General features: G+C 40.2%; 1 protein-coding gene across 6 annotated transcripts in view; it reads left to right on the top strand.

Moving 5' to 3' along the window:
• LOC137369376 (coiled-coil domain-containing protein 171-like) overlaps window positions 1-14,719 on the top strand; it is a 285,974-nt gene that overhangs the window by 97,181 nt on the left and 174,074 nt on the right. For all 6 annotated transcript variants that reach the window (XR_010974938.1, XM_068030508.1, XM_068030505.1 and 3 more), the window contains one exon: window positions 13,430-13,519. Coding sequence is in view for 5 of the 6 variants with exons in the window: in XM_068030508.1 (XP_067886609.1) it covers window positions 13,430-13,519 (90 nt within the window). In the remaining variant the exon portion in view is untranslated. The remainder of the gene's footprint in view (window positions 1-13,429; window positions 13,520-14,719) is intronic.

Here is a 14,719-nt window from a genome sequence, read left to right as displayed (position 1 = left end):
TTCTGTGTCCTTCCCTTTTTGAATAAAGGAGTTACATTCGCTATTTTCCAGTCCAGCGGAAACTTCCCTGAATCTAGGGAATTTTGGAACTAACGCATCAACTCTTTCACTAGCCACTTCTTTTAAGACCCTGGGATGAAGTCCACCAGGAACTGTGGACTTGTCAGCCTGCAGCTCCAACAGTTTATTCGGTACCACTTCCCTGGTGATTGTAATTTTCTTGAGTTTCTCCCTCCCTTCCATTTCCTGACTTACAGATAATTCTGGGATGTTATTGTATCCTCTATAGACTGGGAATTGAACCTAAGGCGATCTGATCTATATGGCATAGTACATGCCATATATGGCATTTACCTAAAGAGTCAAAGGTGCGGGTATGTATTGTCGCTCCAAGACTTGAAGCTCTGCAGAGCACAGAATAATTAGTCCTGATCTCTGTTAGTTATTTTTGACTGGCTAATATACAATTACTCAACAACCTTTTTGACACCAGTAGGAATCAGGGATTTTATGATTGTACTTGCAAGTTTTTGCCAGTGATAAAGCTATTGCCAGTGCATGCATTCAGCCCAGGAAAAGGAATTTGGATAATATTTTAAAGACTATGTCTGATTACAGAGCAATTAAATGCCTTAAACCTTTTCTGTTTTTAGAAATATGGAAATTTCTGAGTGAATGGCAAATATCGTTAGCCTGACCTTCATCGGAATGCTCATTTAAACATTAAGTTATGTGGGAGTGCAATTGTAAGTAGGTGTGAGGAGTGGGCGATATTTGGTGTTAATGAGGCAGTTAGGTTGCTTCCCATTTCAAATTAGCCCAGTGATGTTGTTTAAAACAAATATGTTTAAATATGCCTTGGGAATACTGACTTGGGAAGCAACACCATTTTATCTTGGTGTATTATTTGGTTGGCTATCTATGTATACTTTCATTAGTGTGAATAAATACCTGCATTTGATTAATGAACTATATTTCTACTGCTGACCCTGTAATGTTTCATTAACACCACAGTTTGATTGATGACCATGATTGATGTTCTTGTAAATTTGTCCGAGACCTGAGTCTGCAAATCCAAAGTCTAAACAGTGAAGCTGTGGTTGTGAATAGGGAAATTATCTTCTTGGACAGGCAGTAACTTGGAGCACTTCAAAGTTACTTGCAGGATAAAACTGTTTTATGATGTTTAATAAAAGGATGGGTGAGAACACTCATCATTCAGAGCCAGGTAGGTAAAACCACAGTAAAGGATTGGATGGGAGCATATCTGGCATATGTTTACACAGTGCCATCTTCCTTGAACTATGGACAGATGTGTTTATACCATGAACCATATATTACCGCAGTTACTGCTACTAAAATGGATGGATAAAGACATAAGGAAAAAACTGAGGGTAAGCAGAGGCATACACTCAGTACACGGACAGCAGGGGAGAGTGTGACAAGGGAAGAATACAGAGAAGTTAAAAATAATTACACCAAATTACAAGAAGACATTAATAAACTTGCAGAATGGGTAGATAATTGTTAAATGAATTTCAACACGGAAAAGTATGAGGTATTGCATTTTGGTCAGAAAAATAAGGAGGTCACACGTCACTTAGATATTAAGAATCTAAGTGGTTTGAAAAGCAGAAATATTTCAATGCAAATGGACAAATTACTAAAAGTAGTAAAGCAGCTTAATAAGGCCATTTAAAAAAAAACAAGCACTGGGGCTCATTTTCTATGGGGTTAGAATTGAAAAGTAGAGCAATTATGCTAAACTTGTATCAAGCCTTAGTGAGTATACAATTCTGATTGCCATTTTATAAAAATAATATAGAGGCACTGGAGAGAGTGCAGAACAGACTTACAAGGATGATACCAGAACTGTGAGGTTATGCTTATCAGCAAGGGATGACCAGGCTGGGATTTCTTTTTCTCTTGAAAAGAGAAGGCTAGAAGGGTGACCTAGCAGAGATCTTTAACATTATGAAAATTTTTGATACATAGGCACACAGAGAGTGTCCCCACATGCGGGGAAGAATAAAACTGGGGGCCATCAATGTAAGATAGTCACCAAGAAATCCAATAAGGCATTCAGCAGAAACTTCTCTACCCAGAGAGTGGTGAGAATGTATAACTCGCTACCACATAGAGTGCTTGAGGCAAATAGTCTAGGTGCGTTTAAGGGAAAGCTAGTGAGGAGAAGGGAAGAGAGGGTTATGCTGAAATATGAGAAAGAATGGGATGAGGCTCGAGTGGAGAATAAATGCCGGCATGGACTTGTTGGGCCGAATGGCCGATTCCTGTGCTGTATATTCCATATAATTCTATGTAGAAAATAGTTTGCCCATATTACTTGGAATACGTTGCCCTCTGCTAGATCGCTAGGAGTTTGACGTCCCAAGAGAAGAAATATTGTTTTAAAAAAAAATTCTGAACAGCCTGCCCACTTTCAAAAGAAAAACATTTTTATGTTTGTCATTCTGGTTTCACCCGTAAACAAGTATAATAGCGGCAAGCTTAAAGTGAAGAACCGGACAAGGACTGAGTTGTCAAAGGAGCATAAGCAGATGAATCAGACTCTCGTGCCTGCCATACATTTAGATCATAGCTGATCTGCACCTCAACTGCTGCTTTTAATCCATATCCCAAGATTTTCTTATCTAATAAAAATCTATCGATCTCAGTCTTCAGAATTTTAATTGACCCAGCATCCAAGGCCTTTTGGAAGAAAGAATTCTACAGATCAACTGTCCTTCATGTGGAGGAAAATGCTTCCTGATTTCACTCCTGAATAGTCTCGCTCTAATTTTAAGTTTGTGCCCCCCTTGTTCTGGATTTCCCACCAGAGAAAATCTCTGCATCTATGCTATCAACTCGATTAGATCACCCCTCAATGTTCTAAACTCCTGGAAATAATAACCCAAGTTTATGCAAATTGTGTCATCAATTCTAACTGCCTCCTAATGTTGTGTCACCTGCAAATTTCCATACACAACTTTCTGTTCCTTCATCCAAGTCATTGATATATCTGGTGAAAAGATGAGACCCCAGTACAAATCTCGGAGCAATACAACTTGCCACATACTTCAAAATCACAGTAGCTACCCTTTATCCTGATTCTCTATATCCTACCTTCCAACAAATTACCAACCCATGTCACAAGATGGGATTAATTAACAAATGCGTCATATAAGAGTGCATCTTTCTTCACAATATTTTAAAATTATTTTTCAGCAGCTTTTTAAACATAAATGTACTTTTGAAATAATTCCAAGTTGCTGGCATTTGCCAAAATTAAGTGTTGTACTGTTCAGTTCATTTCAGAAACAGAACATTTGTTGTAAACAACAGGTCAAACAAATCTCAAAACAGCACCCTGAATTTTTGAGGTGTTTGAGAATTTAACATGATCCTCATTTCCAATTGACTACCATCATAGTAGCTTTCCCATTAGAATGTACTAAATGGTTATTGAATTAATGAAAACAGCAGGGTGATATTGTGTGACCCTTGGCAAGAGAAATAAAAATCTTTGTGGTGTGTGATTAAGCTGCAGCCTTGGGCATGGAGCAGCCCTCGGGCACAAGCTTGCAGCCTCTGAATTCTGCAGTGAGAATTGTGAACGGTAGACTGCCCAACAGCTTTTATTCTTAAAGAAATTTAATTGTTAAAACTCACCAGATTGCAAAGTTTGATGCAATTTTATTTTTGGTTTGGCTTTCTTTTTGCATGATCATTTTTTTTAAAGTTATGCATCAGCTGTACAGGATGCATATAAGAAACTGGCCATGTGTCATTTAGCTAATTAAAGATATTGTTACAACCAGGTAAGAAAGATGTCTAGGGGTCTATTACTATCTTAACCTGGTCTTATTGTAATAGGGTTTAATTTTAAACACACTGTGTTTTGAACTCCCCCTTTGTGAATTCTTGTTACAGCTTTCCAATTATAAGGACAAGAAATGAGCACAAACGGGCTTTCCTTGGTTTAAATAAGAAAAGTGAAATTTATTAAACTTACTTACACTCTAATACGGTTCATGCCTACAGACATACGACGCGCCCACGCTAGCATGCACATGCGATACAAACCTTGTTTACACAAGAGACTTTTCTGTTTTTGAGTTTTGCATGTTTTCACAAGATTCAGTTTCGTGGGAAGGAGATGGGAACAGGCAGACAAGAGAGGCTGTAATTCTTGCGTCAGTTCCAGGAGTACGTGGCGTTCTGAGTTCAAATTCTGTTTGTCCAGTTTAAAACTCCCCTAGATGGTCAGCAGGTGGTCACGTGACTGACTGGTTTGACGAGGTCTCTTCTGTGTATTGGGGTGGGGACTGGTTCCTTGGTTTCAACAACATTTGATACCATGATAGTCCTTCCAGCCAGGGGCTTGCAATTTTAAGTTTTAATGTTCATGTGGTGAAATCATGTGTGCCTCAGTCTTGGCAGTTGGGGGGTTTGCCTGACAATATGCTAGTGTGTAATCTGGGCAAAAAGTACTTGCACTTAGTTAAATAGCATTCAGATGTAAGGTCCAACTTGAAATGTTAACCCATCTTTTTTTATTTCAATTACTGCATGAGTTGTATATTTCTAGTAATTTCTGTTTCCACTTTAGTGAGTACAGTGGGTGCAGACTGACTGTACCTCACAGTTGTGAAACATTGCTTGTTATGGTGAGGCTGCCAGAATTCATATTTCCAGCAAACTCAAAAATAAATGTTGTTCACCATTACATTATTGCTTAAGGGCCTCTGAAGAATGTTACTTTTCAAATCTTCTTGTTAAATTTTGCTAAATTGGTTTACTTTAAATGCGTACTTTTTGGTTTTGAACTGTTGTAAATTCTACTTATTTGCATCATCTAACTTCAGAAAAATGTTACAAAATTAATTTTCTGTTCGCTTTATTGGACTTTACTGCATGTAGAATTGTTTGGATTGTTATGAAAGTGCTTCTGTATTTTAAATGCTTTTGCGGATTCATGTGTTAGAATTATGGCATTGGTTTATTTTGGAAAACTGAAAAGACTCCAGGGATTTTTTTTACAAGGGTCACTGAGAGGTCTTGTTTGAAAACAGCCTTTAAAAGAAGTCACATGCCTTAAGCTCAATAAACAACAGAAACCTTGGTGACTTACGGAAGATGTTTATAAGAGAAGTGGCATGTCAAGATTTATGATGGTCAGGAGGTTCTGACTTGCTGTTCGGGGGTTTTGCTTTTGAGATATTGTTTTGGTTCAGATGGGCTGTGGACTGTGTTGAAAACCAGTTGGAGATCAACCTGCCAAGGGAGAAACACACAGCTTTTCTTTCCTCTCTGTAAGAGATCCGGGGAAATCCAGTGTGTCAGCTCCTCTTTCTCTACCTCTTTGAAAAACCTGTGAATCCAGAGTGGGATAACTGAAACCCCTGATGTCACAATTCTCCTGGAAAACCTACCAAACTACTTCTCAACATCTCCAGAATGCACTGCTCCAGATAAGATTCCAGTGATCCGTCTCCGTGTTCCCGGATGCCAGACCAAATGGGACAACTGACATCCTTCCATATCTTTTTTTTCTTCAAGAATTAACAAGTATTTTGCCAAAGTATTCCTTTTTTGGTTTTTTTTTGTAAAAGAGTTCTACGGAGAAAATCTCTTTATTTTTCACTTAACTGTGTGTGTGTGTGTGTGTATTTAAAAAGGGAAATGTCATATTTTAATCTGTGTAAATGCTTTGTTTCATTATGGATAAGTCTTGTTTTATAATAAACTGATAGTTTTGTTGTTTCTTGAAGAAAGCTTACCCAGTTACCAGCCAGGTGGCTGGTTGGTGTATTTTATTTGGGGATAAAGAGTAGAGTATATGATTGACCGTATCGGTAACTGGGTAAGCTTTTAAATATATGTTGTGAGCTGTGGAGAAGTGGAACTAGAAAAGACAGTGCACTCCTCCCACCTCAGTCTTAACAGGATTCTTACAGCAAATCTGCTGCCCAGGCTGCTCTCTTCTGCTGTTTGCGAGTATTTTGTTACGCCAGTGTGTTTTGTTGAATGATAATTTTCTTTGGTCCACTGACTAGAGAAATTTAAAAAGAACATTTAAAACAGGATGACTGCTGGCAGCTTAAGATGATCACCTAGTTTGCAACTCTGTATCCTACATTACAAAGGACTGTGAGGAGGGAGATGAAATGGCTGCATTTCCCAGCAAGAACCAAGACTCAGGAAATTTAAAGGAACTAACTGTTCTTTTCAGCAAGCAGAGAAATACTGCTAATTGCTATGTTTGAATCACTGAGTGACTGTCATGTGACAAGCCCCTCCCCATCTGTGGTGTTTAAGCTGGTGCTTTTGTCTGCAGCAGAGGAGAAGCTACTGGAATCTGACATGAGCAGACCCTAAGTGGGGGTCCCCCTCTCTACATTCCAGGTTGAAAGCTTTCAAATCCTGCTTGTTGACTGACCACCTTTGCATATTCCGGCTACAATCCAAAACCCTGTTGGAGGGAATCATCCGCATCGCTATCTTCAAGAGACACACCGAACCAATCATCTACCTCTTCAAACTAAAAGCCTCAGGACCACCGAATTCAGCTACAAGCCAGCCAAATCTCCAAATGCCACAGACTGTATGTGTTTTTGTTTTCTATGGACTCTGACTCAACCAATCTACCTTTCCCCACTCTTGTAACCTATTTGTGTGCGTGTATGTAAACTCTAGTGTATGTGTAAGTGAAAGTTGGCGCATAGTTTATTATTTTATTAGGTTGGTTTAGGTACAATAAAATTAACCTCTTTCTTTGTTAACTCAAGAAAACCTGTCCGATTGGTTCTTGTTATGATCATAGCAAGTAAGTAATCAACCACCCACTGAATTGGCCAGTACATCCACTTTAAGAAAGAATTAAACCAGCTGTGGTCAAACAAGGAGAGGGAAAAGAGGGAAGCCCTTCAACCCCTCCTCACTTGACCATAACAGAAATTTTGAGGCTTGTGTCTGGGGTCAAACCCAAAGACAAATGGGAAATTGGAAGCGGGAAACCAAATTGATCCCTAGCAATAATTTTAAAACTTCAATACAGGTTTTCTTGTGGTTTTCAGTGCTAAAGAGTGTTAAAATGTCCATATTCAAGGCCAGTACCTTCCTAGAACAGAGTGAAGTAACTTGGGCTAGGTTAAAAGCCCTATCTGTTGAAGAGTTGAGGAATGTAGCTGTGCAGTTAGAGATTACTATCCATCCAAAAGCAAGAAGTCTGAAATCTTGTGGCCAACCATTTTAAGATTGACCAGAGACAGGCATAGAATCTGAAACAGACAAAGTAATATTAGCTAAGGTGTTAGAATTCCAGGAAAGGGAAAAAGAAACAGCTTTCCAGGAAAGGGAGAAAGAAAGAGCTTTCTAGAGAGAGAAAGTGGAGAGGGAATACCAGAAAAGGGAAAAAGAAAGAGCTTTCCAAAGGGAGTTAAGGCAGCTCGAACTGAATAGGAGAAGACCCAAAGTACTCAGTGAAGGCACTGCGAGTGAGGGAGTTACCCCTAGCTCAGGACTGGGTGCTGTGCTCTTAAAGTTCTCCCAGTTAATCACAACGTTCAATGAGGAGGATCTGGAAGCATTTTTCATCTATTTTGAAAAGCTTGCAACACAATTCAAGTGGCCAATAGACAGCTGGACAGCTGCAAAGCAACTAACAGGAAAAGCCCATGAGATTTATTCACTTTTGCCTGATGAAAGTTCATCAGATTATGAAATGACTAAAAATGCTATCCTGAGTGCATACGAGCTAGTACCAGAGGCGTACCGCCAAAAATTATGAACCCTCTGAAAGCAGCTGGAACAAACTTACATCGAGCTCGAAAGGATTAAGGAACTCGCTTTTGACCGATGTATATGGGCACTTAAGATAGAGTCCACCTATGAAAACCTTAGAGAGGTGGTGATCCTAGAGGAGTTCAAAAACTTGTTTCCCCTTTCCATAAGAAACCACGTGGAGGAACAAAAGGTTCCAAGAACCAGGCAGGCAGAAATCCTGGGCTGATGATTATTCAGAGGCCCTTGCCCCAAGGGAAACCCTTCCCTAGTCACCTCCAATAACCTGAAAAGGATAGAAGGTGGGAGAATGATAGGAGGATGAACAGCCATGAGCAAGAAAGGAAAGCTGGAAACACATGGGGCCCACCTCAGGTGAAAAAGGAAGGTGCTGAGAGCAGGAGTGATGCCCGAAAGCCTGTATGTTTCCATTGTAACAAGGCAGGTCACTTTCGAGATGACTGCTGGAAGTTATGGGGAAAGGTTAGTCAGGGTACACCAGACCAGTGCAGGAAAAGGGGGCCTGATGGAAAGCACAGTGGAGTGCGACAGTAAAACCCAGTAAACCTACTCCTGAAAGTGCGGGCAAACTTAACAAAATCCCTTAGAGTCACCAGGATATTGTGTCCAGAGGAAAAGTGACCCCGTATGCCTGGTGTAAGGCAAGTCAGCCCAGAGTCATACTTAGAAATACAGAGGCCACCCAATCTTTGCTGCTGGGAAAAGTATGACCTTTCCCCCAGAGGGTACACTGAATGCTAGAGTGCCACTAAACAGTATTGGATGAAAGTATATGCCATACCTTTATATCGGGAGCACCTGGAGTGTGACCTTGTTTCAAGACCAGTAACTGTCCCTAGTTTACCTGTGGATGGAGTTGACCGACTCCTGGGTAATGATCTGGCGGGGGCAAAGGTGGTAGCTTCCCCAGTTTTAGAACGACCGAAAGAGGTCAGGGAGGCAGAGCAGTTACAGGAAAAGGTCCCTGTCTTGTTTCCTGACTGTGTGGTGACCCAGTCCACGGCCAAACAAGCTCCGTCAGAGGAGGCTTAACTGGCACTGCAGACAGATGATCCTACTGTCTGATTATCTGAAATCTTCTTTGGGAAGTTAGAGGACCCAAAGGATGGGTTAAACAGGTCTTCCTTGGTTGAGGCTCAGCAAGCCAACCCAGGGTTAAAAAATTTAGCACAGACTGCCCAAACTGAAGCTGAAAAAGGAGTTCCAGAGTGCTATTATTTAAAGGATGAAGTGCTGATGAGGAAGTGGAGACCTCCTTACAGACCTGCAGATGAAGAGGGACAGTGGTTCACCAGGCAGTGGTGCCGCCATGGTACCGTAGGGAAATATTGAGAATAGCTTATGAGATCCTAATGGCTGGACATGTCATAGAGTTATACAGCACAGAAACAGGCCCTTCGGCCCATTGTGTCCATACCGGCCATCAAGCATCTATCTATTCTAATCTCATTTTCCAGCCTTGTATGCTATGGCTTTTCAAGTGCTCATCGAAATACTTCTTAAATGTTGTGAGGGTTCCTGCCTCTCGCACCCCTTCAGGCAGTTTGTTCCAGATTCCAACCACCCTCTGGATGAAATTTTTTTTCCCTCAAATCCCCTCTAAACCTCCTGCCCCTTACCTTAAACCTATGCCCCCTGGTTATTGACACCTCTGCTAAAGGGAAAAAGTTTCTTCCTATCTAACCTATCTATGCCTCATTATTTTGTATACCTCAATCAGATCCCCCTTCAGCCTTCTCTGCTCTAAGGAAAACAACCCTAGCCTATCTTGTCTCTCTTCATAGCTGAAATGCTCCAGTCCAGGCAACATCCTGGTGAATCTCCTCTGCATCCTCTCCAGTACAATTACATCCTTCCTATAGTGTGGCAACCAGAACTGTACGCAGTACTCCAGCTGTGGCCTAACTAGCATTTTATACAGCTCGATCATAACCTCCCTGCTCTTATATTCTATGCCTCGGCTAATAAAGGCAAAACCACCTCATCTACCTGTGCTGCTGCCTTCAGTGATCTATGGACAAGTACACCAAGGTCCTTCTGACCCTCTGTATTCCCTATGGTCTTACCATCCATTGTATATTCCCTTGCCTTGTTAGTCCTCCAAAAATGCATCACCTCACACTTCTCAGGATTAAATTCCATTTGCCACTGCTCTGCCCATCTTACCAGCCCATCTATATCGTCCTGTAATCTAAGGCTTTCCTCCTCACTATTTACAACACCACCAATTTTCGTCTCATCTGCGAACTTACTGATCATACCTCCTATATTCACATCCAAATCATTATGTCGGTATCAGAAGCTCCCAAGCGCGCATTAGACATCATTTTCACTGGCCACGACACCACAAGGATGTGGTGGAGTTCTGCAAGACTTGCCACACGTGCCTGGTTGTGGAGAAGCCTCAACCTGCGATAAAACCTGCACCTCTAATTCCCATACCGGGAACCATTCAGCAGAGTGCTGGTAGATTATGTGGGACTCCTGCCGAAAACAAAGGGGGACTACCAGTATCTTCTCACTATTATGGATGTGGCTATCCCTCTAAGAATTATCTCTGCCAAGTGTTACGAGGATTTCCTTTTTTTGTTAAAACTTGAGAATCTATATTTTTAAAAACTGAAAAGAATTTCATGGACATTGAATCATCTGGACATGGCTGAACTTTGTGTTTTTTTAAAAAAGAACAAAAGGTTTGGGGCTGAGTTGGACCTGAGAGTAGAATGTAAACAGTTACTGGAAAACATCTGTTCACAAAGAGCCCAACAGGGGGGTTGTTTTCTGAGCTGACGGGACAGATGTTTACGAGCAAGTGACAAAGGAGTGATTTATATAAAAGCAAAATACTGCGGATGCTGGAAATCTGAAACAAAAACAAGAAATGCTGGATTCACTCAGCAGGTCTGGCAGCATCTGTGGAAACGTTAACTCTGCTTCTCTTTCCACAGATGCTGCCAGACCTGCTGAGTGAATCCAGCATTTCTTGTTTTTGTTGAAGGAGTGATTTATGGTGGCCACATGACTAGTTTCTGGAAAAGTTTAGTTTCAGTTTGAATTGTTGAAACAGTCAGTTGTTATTTCTGCCTGAGAGGAGAAAAACTGCTTTTTGAATAGGAATCCTGCATTTCTTGAGAAGAAACTCTATTTCAGTTGTGGCAGATTCCTATTTCCTCCTTTCTCTGAAGAATCCCTGCATCAAGCTATACTATTGTCTCCTGTGTTTTAAGAAATCCTGAATGCCTGCAGAAACCTTGCATATTTAAAAAAAGGACTTTTGCATCGAATATATGCGGGAACTGCTGCACACCTGATGGAAGACCTATGTGAAGCCTTCTACAGTTGAATTTCTTTGCACTCTTACACAAACAGACTGTTCATGAACCTCGCCTGGAAAAATTTCTAGTGGTAGCCAACTATTCGACTTTGGGACACCTCGCCAAACCAAAGAGCATCCTTCCAGATCATTGCAGTCTAAGTTTTTTAAAATACTTTTTATTCCTTTGAAAGAGCTGTAAACAAAAATCCCTTTTATCTCGGTTAACCGGTTTTTGGATGTATGTGCATGTGCAAGAGGGCTAGGATAATAACACGGGGCTTTAATATTTCAATTCGCATATATATTTACTTCATTATTGGTTAAGACTTGGTTTTATAATAAACAGATAATTTTGTTGTTTATTAAAGAAACCTGGTTGGTGTGATTTATTCTGGGGACAAGCAGTATCTAATTGGCTGGTGCGGTAAGTGGGAAAATTTATTGATATGCTGTGTGACCTATCGAGAAGTGGGACTTAATTAACAGAGCACTCCTCCCGCCTCGGTCATAACACAAGGTATAGATGGAAGGGCTAACCCAATTCTTCACCCATTATGGGCTGCCTGCTGAGATCTAGTTGGATCAGGGCACAAATTGTATGTCCAGTATTTTTCAAAAGGTCGTGGGAAATCTGGGCATAATCCAGCTAAAGTCTTCAGCCTACCACCCACAGTCAGAAGGGGCTTTGGAGTGGTACCACCAGACCTTAAAGAGAGTGATCAGGGCATACTGCTATGAGTACCCCCATGACTGGGACAAAGGGCTGTGATTTCTTCTGTTTGCGAACAGGGACTCACCCAATGAGTCCACTGGCTTTAGCCCCTTTGAATTAATTTATAGACACGTGGTGAGAGGCTTTCTAAAACTAATCAAGGAGAGGTTTTTGGGACCCAGGAACGAATCTTCCCATTAGACTACATCTCCATTGTGACAGAAACCACACCTGCCAAAGTAAGACATATTAATTTCATCATATTGGAACATTATTATTTGAATGTTAACAGGACATTGAAGTAACTTGGCTAAAAAAAACACAGACCAGTGGCTGAAAACATAGCTGCACATTTGCATTCTAAGTCAGTGGCATGGAGAGACAATGGGAGTACGCCCAGATTCAATTAGCCAGATGGGTTTTGTCAATTATGATCAAAAGACATTGAAAGTCATTGACTGTGTAAGAGCCAATATTCTACCCCTCCCACTGAGTGTGTCTGGTAAGCTTGGAGGAATCTACAAACCTCACAGGAGAGGCCAGTTCAAACAAGGAGCTTGTTTTAAATCATTAGATACAGGAGCACAATGGCAATAATTTGTAGAACTGCTTTGATTGGCATATGCATTGAGGGATGATTTGAAATATTGGAGCTGCCGGGAGCCATACGTTTTGGTTGTTTTTTTCCCCCTCCTTGTGATCCTGAGCTGAATTATATGTGGGGCAGTTGTACTGGCAGGAGGGAAAACTGGAAAAGTGCAGAGGTTTTTTTGAGCATGGCTTTGTATTATAAATGAGACCTAAATCAGTTTTGGCCTGAAGTAAACCACTACAGGGACGGGGTCTGTACTGGGACCAATTTACAGGCACAAAAGTGCAAACAGCAAATTTGCTGCCACATCAGTTTGATTCCACTTACTATATAAACTCGCATCCTGTTTGCACAAAAGGAGGGGAGAGGGGAGAAGTTGAGTTTTATTTGCCTAACAGTTGCTTCATATGGGTACCACTTTGAATCAGAAATGTAAACTGAGCAGTTCAATCAACAGTGTAAATTAAACAATGGAGCTTGGATTAAACCACTGGGACTCAATGAAAGCAAGCTATAAATACAATAACGGATTTATGTTGTTCAAATCTGAGCCATACCAATGCAATCCAGCAGAAATGTGAAAAATTCTAGTCCCTAAGTTAAGATCAGCATAAAGATAGCCCTTCTTTAGGGAAGATTTCATGGCAGGACCAATACAGAAACTTAACAAAGAAATTTTACTAACCAGAAAGTTAATTTGTTTTGACAAGACTCCTTTTCTTTTGATCTCAACAGCACATTGTAAACAATTGGTAGATTTGTTGTCAGATTTGACAACTATGGAAGCAAAAACATAAAAACCCACAAATGAGAAAGCCCATTATGTACAGAACATAAACACAAGAAGCTTGAGCATGCCTGATGATCTCATGTGGATAAGTATAAAAATATTAATGTTGCATGGCCCTATCTAAATGAAACTGAGGTATACATTTAGAAAATGAATGACGGTGAACTTGACTATAAAACTGGTATTCTGATCTACTTATTTTTATGTTTATTTCAGCTTAACAAAATGAAGGATTTGTATGAGAAGATAAATGAGCAATGTGAGAGTTACAAAGAGTTGATCTGGTCACAAAATGAAAATCGTGAGGTAGGAATCTAATTTTTCTGTTAAGTAGCAGACCAGTTTACTAAAATACGTATATATTTTATACATAGTCTTTGTGCCTGTCCCTCTGTGTCAGTCCTTCTGTCTTCATTTAGAAAGTATGATTTATATAGCATTGTTCTTGTACTAAAAATAAAGTTCTGCTTTGGAATATATTTGCAAATTGCAAGTGTTAAATTTAAGTAGATTATACCTCATCTCATTTTTAGCACTACAATTTTCACGTGGTTTTGCGGTGGGTTTACATATGATAAATATGCAGCAATTTATTTCCCTTTAAGTTGCAATGGCAACTTTGAACTCACGTAAGCAAAAAGTCAAATAACGTTTGGATAATAGCCAAAACTGCAGTCTCTGATGATAGCTACGGATGTATCCTCAACAGGTTCATAATTAGAGTGCTAAGCTCCAGCATACTCCACAGGACACAAACAGGTTTGAGTTTAAGTGGTGCACTTCACACTATGAACCTTAAAGTTTTGATCCAAGCCCAATTAGTAATTTTCTGTCCTTGGATGAACAATACCAAAGGTTTCATCAACAAAAACAGGACATTTATTCTTGGACTCAGTCAAGTTGCTATTGTTCATTGGTGTCAGGAATACTGGATTTGCACTCTATTTCTTCTGATTCCCAAAATTCCAAAGAGGGTAGAGCGAGGCTGGCCATTTATCTTCCTGATAATAGTGCTTATCTAATCTCTCTTCACTATAAAGGGAACTTACTTTCTCAACTGAGAGGATAGTCTCTTCATTCAAATCCATTGGCTTCGCTTTGATGACATGGCCCTGAAGAGAGAGCAATTATTAACGAATTGTCTAACACCCTCTTTTGTGGACACTCGGTTGTCCACAATTTCTGTAACTAAACTTTAGACTTAAAATGGAAGAATGTTATACTTTTTATAGCTTTGTACCCCTTTATCACGTAAAGCTCCTCATATTTTGGATTATTTAAAGCATTTAGCATTGATGGGATTATAATCCAGTTCTATCAGAAAGCATACCAAGGGGCATGCATTTATTTTTTAGTTAGTTTATGTACCCTGCATTTAGGTTAAAGCATTTGTGTGAACTGAAGTTAATGTCATGGAAAATGGCCTTGGTTTCTTCCAGACAAATTAATGAGCTGCCGGTATGGTAATTGAATAGCTCTTCGTTAGGTTGTGAACCAAGTTTCCAC

Source organism: Heterodontus francisci, chromosome 4, assembly GCF_036365525.1.
Source record: "Heterodontus francisci isolate sHetFra1 chromosome 4, sHetFra1.hap1, whole genome shotgun sequence".
Lineage (NCBI taxonomy): Eukaryota > Metazoa > Chordata > Chondrichthyes > Heterodontiformes > Heterodontidae > Heterodontus > Heterodontus francisci.
This window is presented reverse-complemented; position numbering and strand designations above follow the sequence as displayed.